This window comes from Somniosus microcephalus, chromosome 11, assembly GCF_052327205.1.
Source record: "Somniosus microcephalus isolate GS21.2 chromosome 11, FLI_Smic_1.0, whole genome shotgun sequence".
NCBI classification, from domain to species: Eukaryota; Metazoa; Chordata; class Chondrichthyes; order Squaliformes; family Somniosidae; genus Somniosus; species Somniosus microcephalus.
This window is the reverse complement of record NC_140997.1, coordinates 31,600,559-31,627,419: the sequence shown is the minus strand read 5'-3', so window position 1 is coordinate 31,627,419 and position 26,861 is coordinate 31,600,559. Positions and strand designations below refer to the sequence as shown.

The following is a 26,861-nucleotide window of genomic DNA, read 5'->3' as shown; positions in this document are numbered from 1 at the left end:
GCTTCAAAGGCTACTTCTTCCACCAAGCCCATCATCATCAGAACAATACCAAGGCTTAAAGGGTTAAATTATGAGGGCAGGTTTCCTAAACTTGGCTTGTATTCCCTTGAGTTTAGAAGGTTGAAGGGTGATCAAATTGAGGTATTTAAAATGATAGAAGGGGTAGCTACAGAGAAGCTATTTTTCTGGTAGAGGAAGTCCTGAACAAGGGGGCACAACCTTAAAATTAAAGCTAGACCATTCAGGAGTGAAAGCAGGAAGCACTTCTTCACACAAAGAGTAGTGGAACTCTGGAATTCACTCCCCCCAAAAAGCTATGGATGTTAGGTCAATTCAAATTTTCAGGACTGAGATCGACAGGTTTATCAAGGGCTATGGGTCAAAGGTGGGAACTGGAGTTGAGGTACAGATCAGCCATGATCTAATTGAATGACAGAACAGGCTCAAGGGTCTGAATACTCCTGTTCCTATGTTCTTAGTCTGCATATTGACCTGTATCTAGTACATTGATCTATTATACCACTGGACAAGTAAACTTATCAGTGCCCCCCGCCAGAGTCAGTCACATCTCAACTAGTAAACTCATCCCTTCAACTAACATCCATTTCGAACCCCCTTTCCTCGCCAAGACCATTGAATGCATTACTGTAACCCAGCTTCACACTTGCCTCTTCCACAATTCTCTATTTGAATCCCTTTAACTATGCTCCTCGCCTGCCACAGCACCAATGGCATCCGTCGTGATGCATGCTTGCAGTCGCCATGATGTTCAACATAGTTGATCACTGAATCGTCTTCCAATACAACAACAACAACTTGTATTTATATAGCGCCTTTAACATAGTAAAACACCCCAAGGCGCATCACTGGAGTATTATAAGACAAAAAATTTGACACCGAGCCACATGAGAAATTAGGGCAGGTGACCAAAAGCTTGGTCAAAGAGGTAGGTTTTAAGGAGCGTCTTAAAGGAGGCGGAGAGGTTTAGGCAGGGAATTCCAGAGCTTAGTGCCTAAGCAACAGAAGGCACGGCCGCCAATGGTTGAGCGATTATAATCAGGGATCCTCAAGACGGCAGAATTAGAGGAGCGCAGATATCTCGGGGGGGGGGGGGCGGTTCTGGGGCTAAAGGAGATTACAGAGATAGGGAGGGGCAAGACCACGGAAGGTTTTTGAAAACAAGGATGAGAATTTTGAAATCGGGGCGTTGCTTAACCGGGAACCAATGTAGGTCAGCGAGCACAGGGGTGATGGGTGAACGGGACTTGGTGCGAGTTAGGACACGGGCACCTGAGTTTTGGATGATCTCAAGTTTACGTAGGGTAGAATGTGGGAGGCCGGCCAGGAGTGCATTGGAATAGTCAAGTCTAGAGGTAACAAAGGCATGGATGAGGGTTTTGTCAGCGGATGAGCTGAGGCAAGGGCGGAGACGGGTGGTGTTACGGAGGTGGAAATAGGCAGTCTTAGTTATGCCGCAGATATGTGGTCGGAAGTTCATTTCCGGGTCAAATATGACACCAAGGTTACGAACAGTGTGGTTCAGCCTCAGACAGATGTTAGGGAGAGGGATGGAGTCGGTGGCTATGGAGCGGAGTTTGTGGCGGGGACCGCCTCATTGACATCAGCATGCAATGGCTTTGGTGTTCCCACTATTAAATTGGAGAAAATTCCTGCTCAGGACTGGATGTCGGACAAGCAGTCAGAAAGTTTAGAGACCGTGGAGGGGTTGAGAGAAGTGGTAGTGAGGTAGAGCTGGGTGTCGTCAGCATACATGTGGAAACTGACGCTGTGTTTTCAGATAATGTCGCCAAGGGGCAGCATGTAGATGAGAAATAGGAGGGGGCCAAGGATAGATCGTTGGGGGACACCAGATGTAATGATGCGGGAGCAGGAAGAGAAGCCGTTGCAGGTGATTCTCTGGCTACCTCTCATCTATAATCTACCCCTATGAAATTGCCCTAGAATGGTTCCATTCCTCCTTGTCCCAATGTATCCAACACCACCCCTGCGTGGTCACCTCTGGAATACCTTACGGTTCCATCCTTAGTCTTCATCTTTTCCTCATTGACATCAGCATATGTGTGGAAATTGACCACATGCCTACAGGTACTGCCCCTTAGTGGCACTATCCGTAGGCATGTGATCAGTTTCCATACATATGCTGATGAAACTCAGCTCTATCTCTTCACCATCGTCCTTGAGCATAGCCATCTCTGTTTTGTAAGATTGTTTGTCCAACATCAAGTCCGGAATATGCCAAAATTTCCTCCAATTAAACATCGGGACATCAAAGCCTATCATCTTCATCTCCTACCAAAAACCCTGCACCTTCAGAAGTACAATTTCAAAATTTGCAGACGACACCAAATTGGGAGGTACGGTTAATGCAAAGTAAAAATGCAACAAAATACAGAAAGGCATTAATAAACTTACAAAATGGGCGTGTAATTGGCAAATGAATTTCAGTATAGATGTGAGATGGAGCATTTTGGTAGGAAGAATAAAGAGGTCACATATTGCTTGGATAATAAGAGTCTGAATGGGGTAGAGGAGCAAAGGAATCTGGGGGTACAGATACACAAATCGCTAAACGTAGTGACGCAGGTTAATAAGGCCATTTGACAGAAAGCAAACCAAACACTCAGGTTCATTTCTAGAGGGATAGAATTGAAAAGCAGAGAAGTTGTGTTAAACTTGTATAGAACCTTGGTTAGACCACATTTGAAGTATTGTGAACAGTTCTGGTCTCCATATTATAAAAAGATATAGAGGCACTGGTGAAGGTGCAAAAAAAGATTCACAAGAATGATACCAGAACTGAGAGGATATACTTATCAGGAAAGAGATGGAAAGAAGCATTAGATTAAGAGAGAAAAAAGAGACAGAAAAGAAAAGTAAGAACAAAAATATTTTATATTCACTACCTGAAGGAATGAGACTCTACAGTTTCAGTTGTTCCCTTTCTGTCCCAGGGAGGTTGATTGGCATTGCATTAACAATTATCATGTCGTTAAAAGGGTACTTACACTCTTAATTACCAGACTTAAGTTTCTGAGCGAGTTTAATGGGCAATTAATATGCAAATCCAGCAAGTTCTTAAAAATAACGGGGAGGCTCCTGGCGAGATGCCTTTTGTGCAAAGCAAACGATGGAGTGGCGAATAATCGACCAACAAGTTCTGGAGGTTAGCAAATCGTGACATATCGCTTAATCTGCTGAACTTGCTGGCCGATTTACACATTAATAACACATGTGCCATTAACATGCTGTTATTTTTCCAGCAACATTCTGCCCAATGTTTTGCCTCTGTTTTTCCAAACATTTGGAATAAGGACACTTTTCCTGACATATGGACTAAATTTATGTTTGGCTAATTTCTATCTCTTCCTCTGGTTCTACTTTCTTGGTGCCCAGTATATACATACAGTATATGTAGGTTTTGAGTCCATCACACGTCAAAGCACCAAACTGTAACTATAAGAGAAAAAGGGAAAGAGAGGCAGACACTTCGTGCTGGTTTCTTATGACCTAGAACCTGGAATTTACAAGCTCCTCCCAATCTGTAAACTTCCCTATCCAGTAACAATTAATTGCTAATTCATTTCAGAATTCCCCTTTTCGCAGCAATTAGGCTATGTGGTCTTGAAGAAATAAATCAAGATTATCTCTGCACTTCAGCAACAGAATAATACATTATATGCTATGTTTTATAACACTGCTATCATAAAAAAATAGCCTGTTGTCTGACATTCCATGAGCAATGCCTGGGGAGGTCTGCTGTAGTCATTAAATGGTTAAAAGTATAGGGCCAGCTTTTCCACTTCCAGGCTCTTCAGCTCGTGATTTTCCAACCATTAAAAGGAATGGCTGGAAAATCATGGGCTGGTGATTGCAGAAGTGTTAAACCCTGGCCATCACTTTTAATTAAGCTTTCATAAATACTCAATGTTATTGGTGTATATAGTGCTAGTGTGGTGATACCGCAATTTGATCCACTGTGTAGTGATAGACAGTGCTCCACATGGCGAGATACTAATCTTAGCTGTGCTATTGTGGGAAGAGACATGGTTGAGAATAGCCAGGTGAAGCTACAAGGAGAATTACCCCAGTATACTCTCTTGCACGTCTTAAGCATCTGGTTTAGAGCTTGTTGAAAAAGGCTTACATTTAGGTCATCTTCTTGTCATCTCAGTCAGAAATGGTGTGTGATATGAGAATTATAAGTTGTTGAAGTACTTTTCCAGCACAAATGTTAATTCTGGTTTAGAGTGCGTGATCGGACCTTCTGGATTCCTTATTAATAGGGCCCGTGAAGGGGAGAGATGACTGACTGACTGATATTGTGCTTTGTACTCTTTCAGGCAGCCTCTGGTGGACACTTTACCAGCCTGTGGAACTGAAGCATGTATTAGTTTCCTAACAGAAATCATTTTGTCTAAAGAGCTGGATAAAGATCGAGCAGACACTTTTCTGTGGTCCTTGGCTTTCATTCCAGAACCTACAGCACCGATGATCACCACAGTTACTGTGAGAATTTGCCCTTTTATTTAGTCCAGTTGTAAAATGATTTGTATTTTTACGATAAAATTGCTGGAACAGGAAAAATAACTACCAGTGCACAATATTGGACGTGCATAATAGGCACAGGATAAACAGCTGGTTGGGAATGCGATTGAGGGCGATAAAAATAAATACAGAAGGAAATGATCAAATATTCTGTAAAACTTTCTAGTATTATGGGGAAACATCTACTTAATGAAGAATAATAGAGTTTGTTCAGTTAAGGTAGATATATTCTAACATTTCTCTCAATTATCTTGGGAAAGGGCAAGGAAAAACTTATTAAGATTGGATAAATTAGATGGAGACCATGATAAAGCACATTGTACATGGTCTGTAGAAGTTTAGGGCTTGAGGGGCTCAATGCCCTTTTTTTTATTGGTGCTTGAGATGTGTGTGATGCTGGTAAGGCTACAATTATTGCCCATCCTTAATTGCCTTGATTTGTATAACTGAGTGACTTGCCAGGCCATTTTGGAGGGCATTAAGAGTCAACCACGTAATGGGAACAAGAGTCAAGTATAGGCCAGACCATGTAGGAGTGACAGATTCTCTTGCATGAAGGATGTTAGTGAACCAGTTGGGTTTTTATGACAATCCAGCAGCTTTCATGGTCACTTTCCCTGCTGCTAACCTACAAATTACCCTTTATTTCATCCCATGTCATTTTGTTTGTTATAAGTTGTGATGCAATTCAGACAATGGGATGTGTGGAACTACAGGTACAACATTTACAACAGGTATTAAAAAAAATTAGCTTGCACATTCTGACAGAGTTTGCAGATTACATGAACGCCATTTTCAAAAAATTCACGTTAATGAGCTACGAAGTGAGCATATTATCAGCATTGCTGAGCGAATGGCCCTGAATCAATTCTGTTTTCTTGCACAGAAATGGGGAAGAGTGAGAGAGAAAGTTGTACCAGTGACTGTGCTGCTATGTATCTTCCATTACTGGAAAGTGCCTAGTCTTGTAAGTCTGATTCGTTTCAATTCACAGGCCCTGATGAAATCACCAGATGCAAGAACACAGACTTTTCTCGGAGCTTCTTCATTGGTTCATAACTTTTGTTCAAAAAACAATAGATGTCAAGTTATACCTGAGGTACAGGAGTTCATGAAGATTCTGGAAAGTTATGTACAAGGAAACTGCAAAGCACGGGAATCTGAGAAAAAGGAGAAGGTATGAATATGTGTCGTCTTTAACAGGTACAGGCCTGTCATATTTTATAATGTCGTATGCTCGCCCCTAATGCTTCCATTTATACTTTTCATGCTTTTCTATATTTGAAATACCTTTGTACGGAATAAAATCTAATAAGCTACTCAGAACTACTTTCCATGACTACCATGTTAAGAAAATGCATTTTATAAGCATATATTTAAGAAAGATGGGAATTAATTCCAACATGCAATAAAATAAAAGGGGAGCAGCATGCTAAAATCAACAACATAAAAGTGTAAAACCCCAGTCAAAATTAAACCAACAAGTAGTGGAATATTAGTAACGCATTAGCCATTAATTCTGTCTCATTTGTTGAGCCTCCATGTATCTTAGGATAAGACTCATTATCCACCAGTAGAAAGACTACCAGGACAGTGCCTTTCTGAGTATTTAAACACACCCGTAAGCCTTGTCAGCATGCAGGAGTCATATGGTCTTCCTCAACTCTAATGTCACATAAAAGCCTGTCCTGTAGATCAGTCCCCAATTCTTTTTAAATTTCAGATTTGCACAGCCGATCAATGTCCAAAGAATTTTGCTTACTAAGCAGTCGTAGATCCAGCAAAACTGCCTCATCTTCAAGAAAATGGATCTTGGTAGGATGTGTAAAACCCGAAGCCCAGAGAAGGCATTTTCTGATTTGAATAAAACAATCAAAACATTACAGTGAGGTTTTCTTTAGGAAGATTTCCTATTATTCTGGTGCTCTTACCTCAGGACACCTTCTGTGCCGATCTCTCTTGCTGGGTTGAAATTTGGTCTGGGCCCGTTTTTGGAACTATAGCCACCTTTGCGGCAAATATTCTCCGAGTAATATTTAATTCTGCATGCTGATTCAGCTTCTTCAGACTCCGTTCCCCCGATGATCTCATCAACATGTACTGTTTAATCAAAACATCAAAATAAAATCATCGGGCGTAGAAAAAAAGCAGTCATGTTAATCGTAGTTCATTGTTATTTTATTTTTTAGAAGGGAGACTGTTAGCGAGATTTACTCTTTAAATTCTTTGGGCTGAATTTTGCCGGCGCTCAGAGTGCGGGTTTGGAGGCGGGTCCGCTGTCATAATCACAATGATTGACAGCGGGTCAGTATCCCGCTGTAAACCCGCCTCCTTGTCAGTTTCCCAAGTGTCGGGTCTGTCATCCGTGAACAGACCCGACACCAAGCGGCAGGTCAGCCAATTTAGATCGTTAAAAGCTTATTAAAAGGTAGTTAAGAACCATTTTCCCATGTACTTACCATTTTACCAGGCTTTCAACGAGGTTCCTGGATAGTGGCTATCACGTCAGGTAAGTATGTCGGATTCTCAATGACTGTGGATTGCTGTGAATAGGTGAAAGCTGCAAAAGTGGTATAAAACCTACCATTTCACAGCTGTTCACTTCCCAATCTTAGAAGCTGGAGAATTAATGATTTGGAACCCACCTTTGAGCTTTATGTACTTTTGAAGTACTTGGAGTAATCTCTCTATCCACTGTCACCTCCTTGGAACAACCTATCACAATATTGACAGATTACTACTGTCATCTCAACCTCACCTGCCATCTATTCCAGCAGCATCAGTGCCCTTGAAAAAACCTCACCTTGGTCCTCAGAATCCCACCATGATCAGCCCCAACACCAGCATCATCGGGCACACCAGCAGCACCAACATCGACACCAACCTTCTCCGCAATCAACTGATGCTGTACTGGACACAGGGCATCATCACCGGTGCACATTGCTGCCCGAGATGCCAGCGATGGCCTCACCATGTCCAGATTTGCTTCACTTAACACTGAACACCCTGGCTGCCACATGATGCACCAGGTTGGCACCACCCCACACCAACACCATAAAGCATCCCTACAATGTCCAAGCCATTCCTTTCACCCTCATCACCATGGGGGGGGGGGGGTGGTAACTCACTTTCAAAAGTGCACACAAATCTGTCCAAGAAGGCAAAGTGGTGACAATTAGGATTTCAATGCTTGACAACACATTAACAGAAAGTTTACACGAATGTTGGCTAAAACACCCAAGTGCCTACCCTTGTGTATTGTTAGTTGGTATGATTGAACTAGGATGAGGATGAGTGTGAGGAGTGGCTAGTGAGATGGGGAAGTGTTATTATAGATAGAGAGGGATGGGTGGAGGTGCAAGGTAAGTTGGTGCGAGTAAGGATGTGCAGGAGTAGGGTAGGGAAAGCAGAGTGATGTGGATGTGATGAGTGGCACAGCAGGATGAGGTTGAGTGTGGCTTGGCAGTAACGTTTCATGATCTACTGAGATCATTGAAAGATTGGCGCCACTACAGCCTGGTCCTCCTGATGACATCCCTGCTTGTGCCTTCCTCTGCAATGTGCAACCAGGCTGTGTTGGTCTCCTGGGGAGGTCTCCTGCCCAGTGGAAGGGAAGAAAATCTCCCTGCGTGCTGTGACTCCCTCCATAAGCATATGGAGGGAGTCCTGGGAGAGCCTGGGTGCAGCCGTGCACGTTTGTGCAGAGCTCGTCAGTGGTTGTAGCACCTCATTGCTGCAGAACACTGACAGCAGAACTGTCAAAATTAATTTGGACATGGCCCCTTTAAGGAACCCAGCTGATGACGTGTCATCAAATGACGTAATCAGACCCGCTTCCTAGTAATTGGCTGGGAAACGTGCAGGGCGGGCTTAACAAGCCCTATTAACGGAAAATCTTGTTGGAGGCTGGGATCAAGAGAGATGCGGGGTTCCCCACACACCACAGACATCGCCCGCCACGGACCCGCCGAGGTTGGAACAATCCAGCCCTTTAGGTTAGGAAAGTATAATTTATTTCTAAAGCTTAGCCATTTTTCTGTACTACTTTAAAAGTTTAGACATTGTTATAAAATGTCAGCACTGAGCTGAGGGACCCAAAATGTTCGGTCTTGTATCTGTGTGGTACTATTTGTCCGCTAACTATGAACAGGATTCTTTGCGAACAACTGTTAAAACTTAACTGGGATATCTCATATAAATGTCTTTAATAAATAAAAAAGCTGGGTGAAAAGTTTGAAATACAAAGCACAGTATAAGTTGGTCAAACTAAAAGCCTGAAGGCAGTGTTAATGCATTACCATGGAAACAGAGTGTTTGCATTAATTATTTAAAAACCATCAGAAGGAATTAAAGTGCCATTTTTTTTTAGTGAATAGATTCAGTTGAGATTAATCCGAAAAACCCGATCAATACAGTGAAACCTTCATTAGAATGATAGGGCATGAAGTTGAAGAATTTCAGTATGAACATCGATATGAATATGTGTCAGTACGATATGCTGCAATCATTCCCTTCTACTCTTCCCCAACAATCTACCACAACCCTAATCTCAGCAGAGCAGCCCTACTGCATCAGTATGAATTTTTCCTCTTTCTGCAGCACTATGGCATTCCCTGTGCCCGATTGCTAATTTGTTTGAATGGTTTTGTGACCCTGCACTTACTAGAAACTGGGCTGAGACTCCTCGGGCTCACTTGGGACTCTTCTAATCCACAGAAGAGACTTTCAATCTAAGTAGATTCAAACTAGGTACCAGAAGTAACTCACTATACAACCCTTTGAAATGCCTTTAAAATAAACATTGTTAGTAAATCTTTTGAAATAGCTTGTGAACGATAAACATTTTACTTATTTGGCTCTTTAAATTATTCATGAGAATATGGGAGCTGTAGAGCCTTTCCTGGCTAAGAGACTAACCCCCCAGCCCCTGCCCTTAACTAGTGCGATATATAGATTTAGGTACAGGTAAGTATTTAGCCTAAACACCAGGTGGTGCTGTTCTAGCTCGCTGTTGGCTGCTTCGGTACAGCAGAGGTAACTATCTGACTTCACGCCCCCAGCAGGGAGCCCTGCTCACTGAAGCCGTGTACCAGAAATCTGGGCATGCAAGACACGCATGATTTCCCAACCACTTAAATTAATGGTCGGAAAATCGTGCCCAAATTTCCGATAGGCACTGACCGTGAGCAATTCTCCCCGACAGAAGCACAAATGATCCCTCGTGTTCTGTCACGCTGCAGAAACCGGATGGGATATTTTCTATTATGATACTATTTCAGTTGCTTAATGTTCACTTCTTATCTGTGCCAATAAAAAATGTGAATGATGGAAGTTTGTATGTTTTTTTAAAATATAATCTGCAGGTGTTGATGTCCCTGAAAGCAGTTGGAAATGCTGGTCTTGCTGCCAGCGCTCTGATCCCAACACTGAATAAATGTGTACAATCTAAAACCAATCTGCTCGAAGTACGACTTGCAGCCATTTATGCTTTCAGACGTATTCCCTGTGAAGCTGATGTAAGTTAACATTTCACAACCAATTACTGTATTTATGTTTTGATCCCTATAGTGAAGGATTTTGGTTGAATTTTGATTTTTTTTTTATAAACAAGTCTACAATAATGATTTAAAGCTCAATACGAAAATCTATTTAAACAGACCATTCTGTTTCCTTTGCCTGATGTGATTCTAATGGCTCTTTGTCATCTCTGTGATGCTGTTTGTGTTTTTAGCGCACTGTGTTAGTTCAGCTGTATCAAACAGCAGATGAAGATACAGAGCTCCGAATTGCCTCTTACTACATATTAATGAAATGTCCCAGCGATCAGCTCTTTGAAACAGTGGGACTCACTCTACGGGATGAGAGATCCAGTCAAGGTTGGGAAGTTGACACATTTTAAAATTTGCAATTAAGCACTACACACCAGCATTTAAAATCTTTTCTGATGAGACGTTCTGGAACGAGCTGCTCAGTAGGTCCTACATACTACCAGTAAATTTGTTACTTTTCCTCTTTAATGTTAATTTAGTTTTTACAATTAGTCTTTCATATATTTCTAATGTGGTAACACCACCTTTATTGTCATTTAAGAACATAAGAAATAGGAGCTGGAGTAGGTCATTCGGCCCTTCGAGCCTGCTCCACCATTCAACAAGATCATGGCTGATCTTCTACCTCAACTCCACCTTTATGCACTATCCCCATATCCCTTGATTCCCTTAGTTCCCAAAAATTTATTGACCTCTGTCTTGAATATACAGGAAACTTTGTGCTATCCGGCACCCACGGGACCGAGCTGCTGCCGTTGCCTCAAAACTGCCGTACTCTCCAGAGTTAATGTTGAGAGATACGGAGATTCTTATCTCCGTATTTGACAACAAACACTGTTGCTTAGCAACAGCTTCTAAACACTCGGGTGTGGCCTGCAAGCTCTGTAGCTGAAGCTGCTGCTATAGCTACAGACCTCGCATAGCTTGACTGTTCAAACAAAGCAAAAAAAACAAACAGAAAGAATAAAAAACGGCTCCTGATTTTTGCCGGTGGCTCCAGATTGCCGGAAAGCTCACCTCCGGATAGCACAAAGTTTCCTGTACTCAACATTTGTTGTTTACTTTTATTTTTTATTGAACAATTTTAATCTATAGTAACTTGGATGATCAATTTTGGAAAAGTTACAAGATGGTTCTAACTGCAAAGAAAACCAACTGAATCTGACATTTTGGCTTTATCACATTGGAGCTGATATGTTATACTTGTCTTGGAGGTGGTGCAATAAAGGTTCACTAGATTGATTCCTGGGATGAGAGGATTGTCCTGTGAGGAGAGATTGAGTAGAATGGGCCTATACTCTGTGGTTTAGAAATATGACCGGTGATCTCCTTGAAACATACAAGATTCTGAAGGGGATTGACAGGGTAGATGCTGAGAGGTTGTTTCCCCTGGCTGGAGAGCCTAGAACTAGGGGCCATAGTCTCGGGATAATGGGTTGGCCATTTAAGACTGAGATGAGGAGGAATTTCTTCACTCAGAGGATCGTGATACTTTGGAATTCTCTGCCCCAATGGGCTGTGGATGCTGAATCATTGAGTATATCCAAGGCTGAGATAGATTTTTGGGCTCTAGGGGAATCAAGGGATATGGAGATCAGGCAGGAAAGTGGAGTTGAGCTCGAAGATCAACCATGATCTTATTGAATGGCGGAGCAGGCTCGAAGGGCCGTGTGGCCAACTCCTGTTCCTAATTCTTATGTTCTTATGTTGGCCCCGATTTTAACTTGGGTGAGATCAGAGTGTGAGAAAGGGGTGGATCAGGCCAAGTGACAGTGCTGAGGCCCGGAAATTTTTTAGCTTCCAGGTTTCATTTACATATGCAAGATCACTCTCCCTCCTGATCCCCATGGGAACCATTGCCTGGCCAGTGGCAGAAGTGGGACTTCGGGCAGCAGGAAGTGACCCGCGGGATCCATTCCTGTCACGAGGCAAGTCCATCGGTGGGCTGCAGGAGGACAAGTGAGGGGGTGCGGGAGCCAGGGGCATTGGGAGCTCAAGGTTTCCTTTTGGGCCTCTTCTGGCCCTGGCTGCTGTTCTCGGCAGGTTTGGCCTGGCGGGACAGCTACCTCTACTCTGCTGCTCAGGCCTTGGGTTAAAATGCCAGATTGGGCACTGATGATGTCATCAGATCCCGAGTTGCATATTTAAGGAGGACCCCGCTGGCCTGGGCTAGGTGTCCTTGCCACCTGCAATGGAGCAGGAAAGTAGTAGATAAGTTCCCCGCTCCATTTTAACTGCCCGTTCACTTGGGCCTAGAAATTCGGTGGGCTGTGCCACCAGTTAGCGCCTAAAGAGGGCACTCAGTGGCTTTAGTGCCACTGGCCACGCCTCCCACGAAATTTAGCGGGGCACTAGTGGTGGCATTAGCCTGTAGCGCTGCGCCGCCACCGATGACGTCATCGGTGTGCGCAGCACCCCGCTACCGCCCCGAATGCGATATTGGGTCACGCCCCCCCCTGTAACGCCGGTCGCAAATCGCGACCGGTACAGGGGGGCCTACCTGTGGTGGTAGTGGCGCAAATTAAGGGGGAGGTGCGGGGCGGCCATTTTTTTCGGTAGCCGCCTGCCAGCACCTCCTCGCACTGTCCTCCCCGGCCTCCTGATCCCCACCCCCGGGCAGTGCCGGCTGTGTCCCGAGAGCCCGGCACTTCTCCTTGGTGCCGGGCTCTTTTGCCGGCACTCGCAATCGGTGATCGCGCTGGTGCAGGTCCCTCCACCTTAAGAAGGGGAGGAAGGCCTGCAGTACCGCAGCGTGCCGCAGCATGTAGCGCAGCGGCACGTAGCGCTGCGATATTCAGTTTGAGCGCCCCAAGCGGGACGCGGGGTGCCTTGAGCAGCGCCCCGCGTCCCTCTTGGGGCGCTGAAACTGAATATCGAGAGGGCGCAAGCGGCTCCGCCCGGAGCGCAAATTCCGGCGCCCAGGCGAGCTTGGCGCCCCAAACGTGGCGCCACCAAATTTTAGCCCTTGAGTTACACTCGAGGCCAGTTTTTCTGTTGGTAGCAAAAATACAGTGAAGGTTGTTACTGAACGAGTAAAGTACAGATGAGAATATTTCATAATTATTATATTTAATGCCCATTTATCTAGCAAAATTTGACCTATCTTATACCGAACTCAATTTTATTTTCTGCAGCGCCCGTGATTATTATTCAGAGCGACTTTCATCATTTATTTTTAGTGACCATTTTCTTTCACCGCCATGAAAAAGTCTTCATTGTCCAGTTAATGAGAAGCACTTTCAATAAGTTTAGAAATATTTCTGCTGTTACACCTGATTTCAAACATATAAGATACTGAGGGGGCTTGACAAGGTCGATGCAGAGAGGATGTTTCCCCTCGTGGGGAAATCTAGAACTCAGGGGCATAGTTTCAGAGAAAAGGGTCGCCCTTTTAGAACTGAGATGAGGAATTTCTTCTCTCAGAGGGTCGTAAATCTGTGGAATTCTCTACCCCAGAGAGCTGTGGAGGTTGGGTCATTAAATACATTTAAGGTGGAGATAGATTTTTGCAAGATAAGGGAGTGAAGGGTTATGGGGAGCGGGCAGGGAAGTGGCTTTGAGCCCAAGATCAGCCATGATCTTATTGAATGGCAGAGCAGGCTCGAGGGGCCAAGTGGCCTATTCATAGATACATAGAAGATAGGAGCAGGAGTAGGCCATTCGGCCCCTCGAGCCTGTTCCGCCATTTAATGAGGTCATGGCTGATCACCCAAATTCAGTACCCTCTCCCTGCTTTCTCCCCATATTCCTTGATCCCTTTAGCCTTAAGAAATATATCTAACTCCTTCTTGAATATATTTAATGAATTGACCTCAACTGCCTTGTGTGGTAGAGAATTCCACAGGTTCACCACTCTCTGGGTGAAGAAATTCCTCCTCATCTCAGTCCTAAATGGCTTACCCCTTATCCTTAGACTGTGACCCCTGGTTCTGGACTCCCCCGCCATCGGGAACATCCTTCCTGCATCTAGTCTGTCTAGTCCTGTTAGAATTTTATAAGTTTCAATGAGATCCCGTCTCATTCTTCTAAACTCCAGCGAATATAAGCCTATTCTTGCTCCTATTTCTTATGTTCTTATGTTCAGGCAGGGTCACAGTGTAGAAGAACCAATCCTGGACCAAGCATGTTATAAATAGACTCACACATTCTCTTTGAGCTTTGAAATGTATATTTCCACAGTGTGTTGAGATAGGAATCATTCTTTATAATTTGACGACTACATTTGTTTTCTCAGTGGGCTCATTTGTATGGACTCATCTGTCTCAGCTCATGGAAACCAATGATCCCCTCAAACAGCAGATTAGGGAAACTCTTCCCAATTACATCATCAGCAAAGACTTTGACCTGGAACACTGGAAATACTCCTCATATGTGGATGCCACCCTCCAGCCAGGTACTGTGCCGCTGTGCTCGATCGGAGTACGTCAGTTATTTTAGAGCGAATGTCCATTAATTCTAACTCGTATCTCAGCCCCACTCGCAGAACTAATGGCAACAAAACAAGATCTTTACATGTTGCAACTTCCTAAGCCAAAAATATGTATTTTAGGGTTAATGGCTAATTGGAGCTATAAAAGTTTGCTTTGGGTAGTACATTTTAGAATGATAACAACTGGTTAATAAATGAGAGTAGTTTGGCCCTTTATATTTTGGCAAATTTTTGACAAAACTGGTATAACATCACACTGGAATCCGCTGTGCTGCTGGACTTAAGTATTGTAGCCTGATATGTGGCTTCATGTCAAAAGAATTACAATTTTACTTTGGCGCACAACTGTCCCAATGGAGAAAACACTATAAAAAGGCCCTTTGTAAAGTCCAAACATTTGCTAATATACCACATGCATTGTTTGTATGTAGTGTTTGTAAAGCTCAGAAACAAAGCTTTAGGTAACCAGCTAGTGGAAATAACTCTTAGTTAACAGACAATCAGGACAGATTGGGAGAACAGCACCTTGGAGCCTTAATGTACAGTGCAACAGATTGATGTGATGTAGGATTTCACCTGCAGGGGAGCGGGTCTAATTGGATCGCTCGTTCAAAAACCCGGCATAAGCACGATGGGCCACGGGGCCTCCTCCTGTGCTGTACGATTCTATGATTCTTGGTTGATGCTTGAATGATTGAGGCAAGGCACTCTCGAGTTACGACTGTTTCTGGAACAGTGCCCCAGTATGAGTCCCAGGATGGGAGAGAGAAAAACTGGACAGAAACATTTACAGCTAAAGTTGAGGTCCTCAAATGCTTCTGGATTACAAAGGCATCCAGTCTCAACTGCTGGTTTTTGGCTCCTGAATTGTAGGCTCCATATATAATAATTTCAGTAGGCAGCAGAGCTGTTTTTGATGAAAATCATTAAGAGAATTTATTAGTGGGAGCAACAGTAACATAGGCCAGAATTTTAAGCTAAAATAAGGGTAGGTATGGAGCGTGGGGGTAGTTAAATTGTTAAAAATGGGATTCCTGACCTGATCCCGCCTTCAACCCGTCCACTTCCGCTTTTAACGGAGGTGGGGTCGGGGGGGGGGGGGGCCGTGGGCAACCAACCTGCTCCCAGGTGGCGGAACATCAATTTAAATATTATAATGAGGCTGGAAGCCACTTTTCAAATGTTTTCTAAGCGAGGCGGGGATTGCTGGAACCAGGAGGTAAGTGTCTTTATACCTACCTCCTGGATCCAGGGTCCCTTCCTAACCCACACCCCATGATCAGAGACCACCCCCCCCCCCACCCCAATCCAGGCCTCCGATCACAACCCCAGGCCTGCAACCCGCCCCCACCCCCCCCCCCCACATTGATGATGCCCGGCCGTCACGTGAACCCTCCCTCCCTGCTCCGTGGGGCCACAGGCCTACTTGCCCGCAGCCAGCCAGCCTCTCAATCTAGCTGGCTGCAGGAAACCCGACCACATTGGAGCCTGCCCACCCCCATCCCGCCTTCCACCAGAAAACTCTGGCCATAATATGTCATATATTTGCAACACCGTGTTGCAATCATTGAGCTGACACCCTTCAGTTCCCAAGCCTTCATCCCACCAATGTGGGTAAGATTTGGAACCTTCTGAGCTCCCGTGTACTAATGGTGAAAGTGATGTGACCAGATTGTTGCATTTATGCTCTGGGATTATGTTACTGCTCAGCACAGTAAAACTGTCCATTACTACAACAGTACTGCAGATAATAATGTAGAGCAAAATCTATTGATATTAATCGCAAAGTGTAAGAATAAGAAATAGAGATTGTTCATGATTGATAATTGAGTAATAAGTGTCACCATTAATATGATTTTTTTGATAATCTAGATGTTTAAGATAACTATCTGTGATATTTCACAATCTTTGATGTAACACACATTTAAAATTGTTTATTTGGCAAAACCACATAAAACACCATCTCTGTAACACACTTCCTTCTTGGGCACACTGGCCGCTTCCTTGGTGCATCTCCTACTCCATCACCATAACATCACGGGTACCCCGTTTACAAGTGAAACGGGAGTTTCCACCAATGTTACAGCGGTGGAGCGGCAGAAGCCCTGAGGAAATTCCCGGCGCTGAATTTTGCTCGGTTTCTTGGACAGCCCTGCAGTAAATGTTCACCGTTCTTGCGTTGCTAATTATGTAAAATAAATTGTTAAAACGATGAATTTTAAATAAGTCATAATATTTAAAAATGCTTTTTAACTGCCCACGATCTGAGATTTTGTTACATTTCATTTGTTGCAGAACCATTTTCAGTCGGGGCAAACACGGAAGCAGCCCTCATTTTCTCCCCAAAGTCCTTTTTACCACGCTCAGCAATGGCAAATCTCACCATATATGTGATGGGCTATGCTATCAATCTACTTGAGGCAAGTTACAATTGATTAAATTGAATGTTTTTGTTTTTAACTATTAGTTAATCTTCAGAAGCAGTTTCAGTTTATTTCTTTGCCCCAAAGGTTTTTCGACATAAGTCTGGTCCCCATTAGTGTCACAATCATGAGTAAGTTTGGCATAAATAAGTCCCTGTTGAGTAATCGCTCAGATTTTGTTTGAACTTCACAGGCTTTCCCAGCTGGCTGTGAGTGTAAGTCACATCAACACGTCTCTTTGAGAAGTTGTCCAACATTTACGTAATTTTACTGTCATTGTCTTGAAATCCTTCTTTACTGATTTTGAGTGCAGTTTGTCCCACTGCAAACTAATGAAATAATTAACCAACTTGTGTCTTTGTCAGGAAAGAGTTGCAATTCTAGCGCATAAAACAGTATTAATTTTGATCCCATTCAATAGAGTTTACAATACATCTTCACTGTTGGTGCCTTTCATTATATTTATAAATGCTTTAGATGAAGGAATAGAGAGAGCTACGTTTGATGACACCGCCAAGTTAGATTATGGGATGAGGGAGAAGTGAAATGAGGGAAGGAGGATTAGGTATGCAGATACCCACATCATCAATCACTCCAGCCCCGCCAGTGGCCACGGCCTCAGTGATGCCCCTTCCCATGATGGCCTGTACTGCCCCCTCCATGGGGGTTAAAACGTGCAGGCGTGCTTGTCCTCCTCTGAACTTTCCTGCTGCCTGCTGTTATGCACCACCTTCTCCTGCAAGAAAGAGGGAAGTGTATCAAATTGGCTAGAGCTGGAAGATTCATGAGCCAGGGCTTTACTTACCTCATTGTTGCCATTAGGTCTGTGGTCACACCGATCAGTGCCCATGTTGAAGAGTGACCAACAGCAGGAGCATGGCTGTAATGGGCAGCAGTGATGGTGCTCTGGAGGAACAATCTGGCTGGCCTTTCTGCCCAAGCTCCCTTATCTTTGAGGGTCTAGATGCCAATACTGAACTAGACCCTACAGGTAGGCCCCACTTCTGCTAGACTTGGCCAATTATGCCAGGTGACACCAGGGGTACCTTTGCCAATGCTACAGAGTTCTGACAAGGCCCGGGTATGAGAATTGCTGATCTAGTGATGTGCCACTCCTGATCCCACCCCTCTTATGTTGATGGTCATGTTGGGTTGGTTGGAGCCTCCACCCCACAAGGCCAACCTGACAGCTCTGCCCTTAAAGCCAAGGCCTGGTGTAGCCAATTTCTGGTTAAGTTTGCGACAGCTCCGGCAAACTCCCGCTGAACTTACGGAATGGCTGAGCAATTTAGAGGCTTGCGTTTTTTCACGCGGGGTAAAATGGGAGACTTGGATGAGATGACGGAGCTTTAGCAGGTTAACACTAACTACTGGGAGCTAGTTTCTGCCATTCCTGCTTGCCTTTGGGTCCTGCAGCTCTCTGTCTCGAACCCTGTACTTCATCTCCTTTAGCTGCACTTTGAGATGCTCACTGTCCAGCAAAACTGCTTCCAGACATCTTGAACCACCAAAGAAATTTGCAGGTGTGAAAAGTCAGAAAGAATGAGATCTTCAAATCTTGCACGAGCACTTGTTTTCCTGTCTTTCATGCCAAGTGCTCTCCTCTATCCTTCAAATGACATTGATCTCAATGCACTAAGGGTTAGGTGGGTGCTCCTGTTGGACTACCTAGCTTCCAGTCAGGCTTACACCCAATGGGAAAATCTAGGCCAATGAGCCAAATTCTGTTTTTATGACATGGGATCCTGTGTTTTGGGAATCACAATCTAGAAATCACTATTGGAAAAACACAGATATAAACCTGTTTATAGTAAATGGATTAACACCACCACTGAAATAGCAGAGTTGGAATGATCATACACAAGCATTGAATGTTCATCTACATTTATCACAATTAGGAATTTCTAGCCCCACATTCCACGATTCCATCTATTTCTTTCCATGTAAACTGCAAATTAGTGGGCTTGTTAATGATGCTTTACATTTTGGAATGATGATTATTTGTACAATTAAGGATAAGCCTTATGTCATTAAACCATGGTATTAAATTTGTAATAAAAAGGGAAAAGGCTGGAAATACCCAGCAGGTCAGGCAGCATCTGTGGAGAGAGAAACCGAGTGAACGTTTCAGGCCAATGACCCTTCGTCAGTATTAAATTTGTGCCTTTCAGCTGAGCAGTTTTAAAAAAAATTGGTTTATGGGATGTCGGCATCGCCGGCTAGGCCAGCATTTATTGCCCATCCCTAGTTGCCCTTGAGAAGGTGGTGGTGAGCCGCCTTCTTGAACCGCTGCAGTCCGTGTGGTGAAGGTACTCCCACAGTGCTGTTAGGACGGGAGTTCCAGGATTTTGACCCAGCGACGATGCAGGATCAGCGATATACTTCCAAGTCAGGATGGTGTGTGACTTGGAGGGGAACTTGGAAGTGGTGGTGTTCCCATGCGCCTGCTGCCCTTGTCCTTCTAGGTGGAAGAGGCTGTGGGTTTGGGAGGTGCTGCCGAAGAAGCCTTGGCGAGTTGCTGCAGTGCATCTTGTAGATGGTACACATTGCAGCCACAGTGCGCCGGTGGTGGAGGGAGTGAATGTTTGAGGTGGTGGATGGGGTGCCAATCAAGCGGGCTGCTTTGACCTGGATGGTGTTGAGCTTCTTGAGTGTTGTTGGAGCGACACTCATCCAGGCAAGTGGAGAGTATTCCATCACACTCCTTACTTGTGCCTTGTAGATGGTGGAAAGGCTTTGGGGAGTTAGGAGTTGAGACACTTGCCGAGACACTCCTGGGATGGCGTGACTGTCGTATGAGAAGAGATTGAGTAAACTAGGCCTGTATTGTCTTGAATTCAGAAGAATGAGAGGGGATCTCATTGAAGCATACAAAATTATTACAGGGCTTGATAGGATGGATGCTGGGAGGCTGGGGAGTCCAGAACCAGGGGCCACAGCCTCAAGATAAAGGGTAGGTCATTCAGGACTGAGATGAGAAGAAATGTCTTCACACAGAGGGTGGTGAATCTTTGGAATTCACTACCCCAGAGGGCTGTGGAGGCTCAGTCATTGGGTATATTCAAAACAGAAGTCTATAGATTTCTGACTAGTAAGGGCATCAAGGGATATGGCGATAGGGCCGGTGAATGGAGTTGAGGCAGAAGATCAGCCATGATCTCATTGAATGGTGGAGCAGGCTCGAAGGGCCGAATGGCCTACTCCTGCTCCTATTTCATATGTTCTCATATGTTCATATATGAATACCTAGCCTCTGACCTGCTCTTGTTGCCAGTTTTTATATTCATATATATATATACCATTTTTCCACTTGTATTTGTACAGGTTGGCATTCGAGTAGAAAATGCAGAGTACCTTGTACAGAGAATATTTGGTCACAAACAAGCTCCTTTTACAAGCAGTCCCACGAACATGAAGAATTCAGGGAAAAAATGGAGGATGAGAAATCCAGCTAAATCTTCCGTTCAGTCTCTGGATAAGAAGGGGGCTGTGCGGAGGCACGCTGTCAGCAAGTTTGCAGCATCAAAGCAGCAGGTGGAGAAGCTGAAATCTCGAAAGGCAAAACAAAGCTGTCAGAACGTGGACTATAATAGGATTTATGAAATAGAAGCCAAAGTAAGCACGCTTTTATCAAAATACTTACCTGAACCGGCAGATATTGCATTTATAGTCTGAACTGATCTAAACTGGGAATCTTGGAGAAAAGGCATCAAAATACAGTAGATCATCAAGCTGAATGAATCTCTGGAGCGGCTTTCAGTTGTGATCAAATGTCATTTGTATAGGTGGCAAAAGTATTACCAAAAATGCATACATTTTATGTCTATTAATAATGTATATTATACACAGAAAAATTATACTGCCCAGAACGGACTAGACTTCCATTACATTTCCTTTCAAGCCCTGCACTGGCAGATTTGAAGGGTCCCTGGAATAGTGCATGCTGACAATGAGATCCGAATTCAATGAACCCACTCGCAACTCAAATGCTACCATAACTTTGCCAAAGGTTACTCACTATTCAGTGAAGTATGACCCCCAAGCCATTTTTTTTTTTTGTAGCAAATTAAGCAGTGACTGCAGAGGACAAGCACTGTGCAGATTGCAGAAGAATCACCCATCTCATAGAGTTCTCTCCTGAACTCTAGTTGTAAACTCATGTTACATGTACTGAGAGTACACAAGCAGTGTTTGGATTTCTGACCAGTTTGAATCAAGTGTTCGACTCTAACTGAGCTGAGTTTGGGACAATTTGGGATCTGAAATAACTTTGGCACAAAGCCAGTGTGAATACAACGACTATGTGCAGGGACTGCTCTCCCATTAAGCTGTTCTTCTCATACTTGTACTGCATTGAGACCTTTATCTTGTTTTACTGGTTTAGTTTAAAAAAAGAATGGCAAAGAAGAAGAAGAAGCTGACATGTGGCCTGAGCATGAAGATATTTGGCAATGAGCTAAACTTTTTAGACTGCAGTGACGTGAGGACCCAGATAAAGCAATACTCTCTGGATGTGGCAGAAATTGCAATCAGACTCTTAAAGGTACAGGAAGTTTTTGATCATACAATTTAAGTAGTTTAGTTAATACCAGTATTTGAAAGATTATTCAATATTTTACCAGAGAGCAGTAACAAATAAACTGATTCTCCTTGGGGGAGCTCCCAATTGGCCACTAGCTTTGGCAGAAGGTTGGAAGAAAGCCCAGTTAGATGCATAAACAGGGTGTTTGCCAAAGTTATGGCAGCTGATCGGGAGACTCCGCGAGGAAATTCCCGGTGATAACTTCCTCCCTGCTGAACTCAACAGTACTGTTTGGTGACTCTGTTCATCCATTGTTTTCTCTTTAGGGCCAAGAAGTACAGTATAACAGAAGGACAAGTCTAGCGACAGAGGAGTTGACATTTTCATCCATTTCAGGCCTCCCGATTAGACTTGCTGTAAACGCTTCAGCTGCCACAAACATTAGAATTAAAGGGAATGTAGACCTTAAGCAGTGGACAGACTTTATCATCACTGGTTTCATCAAGCCAAGGTATGGACACAAAAAACCTTAGCAAATACATAATGATGCCAACTAAATTTATATGTATTTTGTTTCACAGAGTGGTGCAGTTAAAAAAAAATTGTAACAAATGTCAAAATTTGCATAATCATTCTCAACCTGACATCTGTTATACGTGCCCTTTTTCTGCTTCATCTTACTCTATATCTCTTTTGTCATCCACGGAGCTCTGGCTTTAGTTGCCCTGCCTTTCCCCCTAGTGGGAATGTACCTCGTCTGTACCCCAACCATCTCCTCTTTAAAGGCAGCCCATTGTTCCATTACAGTTTTGCCTGCCAATCTTTGATTCCAATTTACCCAGGCCAGATCCATTCTCAACCCACTGAAATTGGCCTTCCTCCAAGTTAGTATTTTTATTCTAGATTGCTCCCTGTCCTTTTCCATAGCTAATCTAAACCTTATAATACTATGATCACGGTTCCCTAAATGTTCCCCTACTGACACTTGCTCCACTTGACCTACCTCCTTCCTTGTTGGGCCGGAAACATACTGAACCAGAAAGATCTCCTGAACACACTTCAGAAATTTTTCCCCTCTCTGCCCTTTACACTATTACTATCCCAGTCTATATTAGGATAGTTGAAGTCCCCCATTATCACTATTTTATAGTTCTTGCATCTCTCTGTAATTTCTTTGCAAATTTGCTCATCCATATTTTTCCCACTAGTTGGTGGCCTATAGAATACACCTAGTAATGTAATAGCACCTCTATTATTTCTTAACTCTAGCCATATAGATTCTGTCCTTCACCCCTCCAGGACATCCTCTCTCTCCAGCACTGTAACATTCTCTTTAACCAATACTGCCACACCTTCTGCAATCTTTCCTTCCCTATCTTTCCTGAACACCTTATATCCAGGAATATTTAATACCCAATCCTGCCCTTTTTTGAGCCAGGTCTCCATTATTGCCACAACATCATATTCCCATGTGGCTATTTGTGCCTGCAGCTCACTAACCTTGTTTACTATGCTTTTTATGTTCACTTACATACACTGTAAACCTATCTTAGACCATCCTGTGTTCTCTCTTAGTCTGACCCCACCTAATACCTTACTATTTCTTACTTTAGTGCTATCTGTCTCTCACAATCCTTTGTGCACTTTGTTTCTCCTTTCTAAATCTACACCCTGGTGCCCATCCCCCTGCCAACTTAGTTTAAACCCTCCCCAACAGCACTAGCAAACCTCCCCGTGAGGATATTGGTACCGGCTCTGTTGAGGTGCAGCCTGTTCGGTCTGTACAGGTCCCACCTCCCCCAGAACCGCCCCCAATGTCCCAGGAATCTGAAGCCCTCCCTCCTGCACCATCTCTCCAGCCACACATTCATCTGCTCTATCCTCCTATATCTATACTCACTCGCGCGTGGCACCGGGAGTGATCCAGAGATTACTATCTTTGAGGTCCTGCTTTTTAATCTCTTTCCTAGCTCCCTGAAATCTGCCTGCAGGACCTCATCCCTCTTTCTACCTATGTTGCTGGTACCGATATGGACCATGATCTCTGGCTGTTCACCCTCCCCCCATAGAATGTTCTGCAGCCGCTCGGTGACATCCTTAACCCTGGCACCAGGGAGGCAACATACCATCCTGGAGTCACGTCTGCGGCCGCAGAAACGCCTGTCTGCACCCCTAACTATCAAATCCCCTACTACTATTGCTTTCCCTTTCTTCCTCCCCCCCCCCCCCCCGTACAGCTGAGCCACCCGTGGTGCCGTGGACTTGACTCTGGCTGCACTCCCCAGAGGAACCATCACCCTCACCAGTACTCAGAACAGAATACTGGTTGGAGAGCAAGATGCACTCGGGACTCCTGCACTACCTACCTGGTCCCCTCCTCTTCTGTCTGATGGTCACCCATTCCCTCTCTGCCTGCACACTCCTTAGCTGTGGGGTGACCACCTCCTGAAACATGCTATCCACGTAGTTCTCAGCCTCGCGGATGCACCACAGTGACAACAGCTACTGCTCAAGCCCCGAAACTCTGAGCTCGAGCTCCTCCAGCTGACGACACTTCCTGCACACGTGATTGTCCAGGACATGGGAAGTGTCCTGGATTCCCACATGGCACAGGATGCGCATTCCGCGGAACTGAGCTGCTCTGCCATGCCTTTATTTATTTGACTATTAACTAATGTTACAGAAACTTAGGACTAATATGTACCTAATTCAAGTTATTAATATAATATATTAACAGTTACTAATTTAATATATTATTAACCGTTACTAATTTAATGTAGTATTAACAATTACTAATCGCCAAGCTCCTGCTTTATACCTAACCAGCTATTTAACCCCGGCCCCTAATTTGAAGAGCCCCTCTCCGACCGCGCTCTTTAACAGAACTTAGCAGAAATAAACTTAAAATTTAAAAGAACACTCACCAGCTACTCATCAATCAGCTCCTTCCCTTGTGCTGATGTCACTTTAGGTTTATTACTCTGACATCACTCTTTCAAATTCTGCCTGTGTTGAGTTGCACTGCTCTCGCCACGCTCTTTATCCCCGCTCAGCTCTCGCTCTGTTCCTGCTCAGGTCCGCTCCTTCTGGTCTCGGGCCTGCTATTGCCGCGCTCTTTATCCCCGCTCAGCTCTCGCTCTGTTCCTGCTCAGGTCCGCTCCTTCTGGTCTCGGGCCTGCTATCGCCGTGCTCTTTATCCCCGCTCAGCTCTCGCTCTGTTCCTGCTCAGGTCCGCTCCTTCTGGTCTCGGGCCTGCTATCGCCGCGCTCTTTAACCCCGCTCAGCTCTCACTCCGCTCCCGCTCAGATCATTGTAGTTTCTCCTAGGTCAAGTATTTCCCTTTAGGGAAAATGCATTTATTGCAAATAAGTAACTTCTTTCATTATGTATAATGATTGTCCAAAAAGCTTATGCAATGTAGATATTTATTTTTTACAGTTGAACAGTGGATAAGTGTCTAATAAGGTATTCATATTGTTCTGCTTTTAGTGCTCATATTCATGTGTCTGTCCACATGGGGGTTGATGGGACAATTGGTAAAGCTGGTCTGGAGTGGGTGGCCGGAATGAGGACATTGACGAGCCTAGATGGTGGAATCCAGTTAAAGAAAGGACAAGACTTGAAAATTTTCCTCAACACACCACAGGAAACTATGGAGATCATAGATATCAGGTGATGGCACAGAGATGATTTTAATCTGATTGAAACCACTAATCCTACAGAACCACTTATTCAATATAAATTTCTCAATTCAGTGTTTGCAATTTTGCTTCTGTTTTGGGGTCCTTAATATAGGTGGTGTCAATTCACAGTGGCAATGCTGTACAGTAGACTTTGTCATCTCCATCTTTCACTCATAGGCAAGATACTACTCTGTGATAAAATGCTGTTTAAGGAATATCACAGTTTTGGTGCAAATTTTTCACAAATCTTTATTTAAAATTCAGTACTTATAAAAGAACCAATCGCTTAGAGGAAACCAATTAGCCTCCAGGCTAAAGATGCTATAAAATTCTAAACTCCAGATGCTATATTGCTTGAGACTCTGAATCCGATATTCCACTATAAAAGCGTAAGAAATAGGAGCAGGAGTAGGCCATATGACCTCTCGAGCCTGCTCCGCCATTCAATAAGATCATGACTGATCTTTGACCTCAACTCCATTTTCTCGCCCGATCCCCATAGCCCTTGAATCCTTTAGAGCCCAAAAATTATTGATCTCAGCCTTGAATAGGCTCAGCGACTGAGAATCCACAGCCCTCTGAGAATTCCAAAGATTCACCACCCTCAGTGAAGAAATTTCCCCTCATCTCAGTCCTAAATGGCCGACCCCTTATCCTGAGACTATTCCCGCTAGTTCTAAACTCTCCAGCCAGGGGAAACAGCCTCTCAGCATCTGCCTTGTCAAGCCCTCTCGGAATCTTATATGTTTCAATGAGATCACCTCTCATTCTTCTAAACTCCAGAGAGTATAGGCCTATTCTACTCAACCTCTCCTCATAGGACAACCCTCTCATCCCAGGAATCAATCTAGTGAACCTTCGTTGCACCCTCTCTAAGGCAAGTATATCCTTCCTCAGGTACGGAGACCAAAACTGTACACAGTAGCGGAACTGGAGGCACATCGCCAGCATACTGGAATTTCTGCCTGCCACAAAGAAGCATCCTTGCACCTTAACAATCGTCTGACATCAGGGGTCATTTAGATATTTTTGGTGGGCTCCTCGGCCTCTGCCAAGGAGTATGTAATAAAAGGCTATCACTTTTCGTCCCTTGTGTCGTCCTTGAAAGGCGAGTTCCAGCAGTATGGCAGTGAACAAAGGTCATTGGCCGACAGTTAGCAGCGAGCTACTGACCAATCTCCCTCCTGAGTGTTTGCTATAAGATGCCCGAGAGGTTCAGGTGTCGCAATATCGCACGTGCAAATTTCTCCGCCACACTTTGGCTTTCTTTCTCTTTTTTATTTTTGTTAATCAGTCCTAATGTGCAGAGATACTTCCCTACAGGAGAAAGTACCTCTGATTAACTTCAGGAGACATCATTAAAATTAAAAATGTATGTGTCACTTCGCTTCTAATTGTCCTTATGCAGGTCCTTAGTTCAATCAGCTTCTTATTGACCTCAAGAAGACAACTACACCTTGTGGCCTTAAAGGGAGACACAACTGCATTTTTTGCAGCTGAATAATGTATTGTGTGTTGTTTGGTGTAATGCTACTTATCTTTATAAAGCAGCATATCCTCCGACCTGCTGGGCGCAGTGCCATTGGAAACCTGCTAGTGTATAGTAAAGCTTTGCAGCTAATGAGCGTTTTGTCCATTACATTTCAGAGGTCATGCACTAGAGCCTGGATTTCCCGATCCAGTGGGAAT

General features: G+C 44.1%; 1 protein-coding gene across 1 annotated transcript in view; it reads left to right on the top strand.

Moving 5' to 3' along the window:
- The window catches only part of apoltp (apolipoprotein lipid transfer particle homolog), a 433,926-nt gene that overhangs the window by 125,871 nt on the left and 281,194 nt on the right, over window positions 1–26,861 (top strand). The window contains exons 10-19 of the mRNA XM_086000433.1: window positions 4,362–4,527; window positions 5,561–5,743; window positions 9,930–10,082; window positions 10,298–10,442; window positions 14,350–14,508; window positions 16,840–16,964; window positions 20,292–20,582; window positions 21,352–21,510; window positions 21,816–22,000; window positions 24,979–25,161. Of these exons, the coding sequence (XP_085856559.1) occupies window positions 4,362–4,527; window positions 5,561–5,743; window positions 9,930–10,082; window positions 10,298–10,442; window positions 14,350–14,508; window positions 16,840–16,964; window positions 20,292–20,582; window positions 21,352–21,510; window positions 21,816–22,000; window positions 24,979–25,161 (1,749 nt within the window). The remainder of the gene's footprint in view (window positions 1–4,361; window positions 4,528–5,560; window positions 5,744–9,929; window positions 10,083–10,297; window positions 10,443–14,349; window positions 14,509–16,839; window positions 16,965–20,291; window positions 20,583–21,351; window positions 21,511–21,815; window positions 22,001–24,978; window positions 25,162–26,861) is intronic.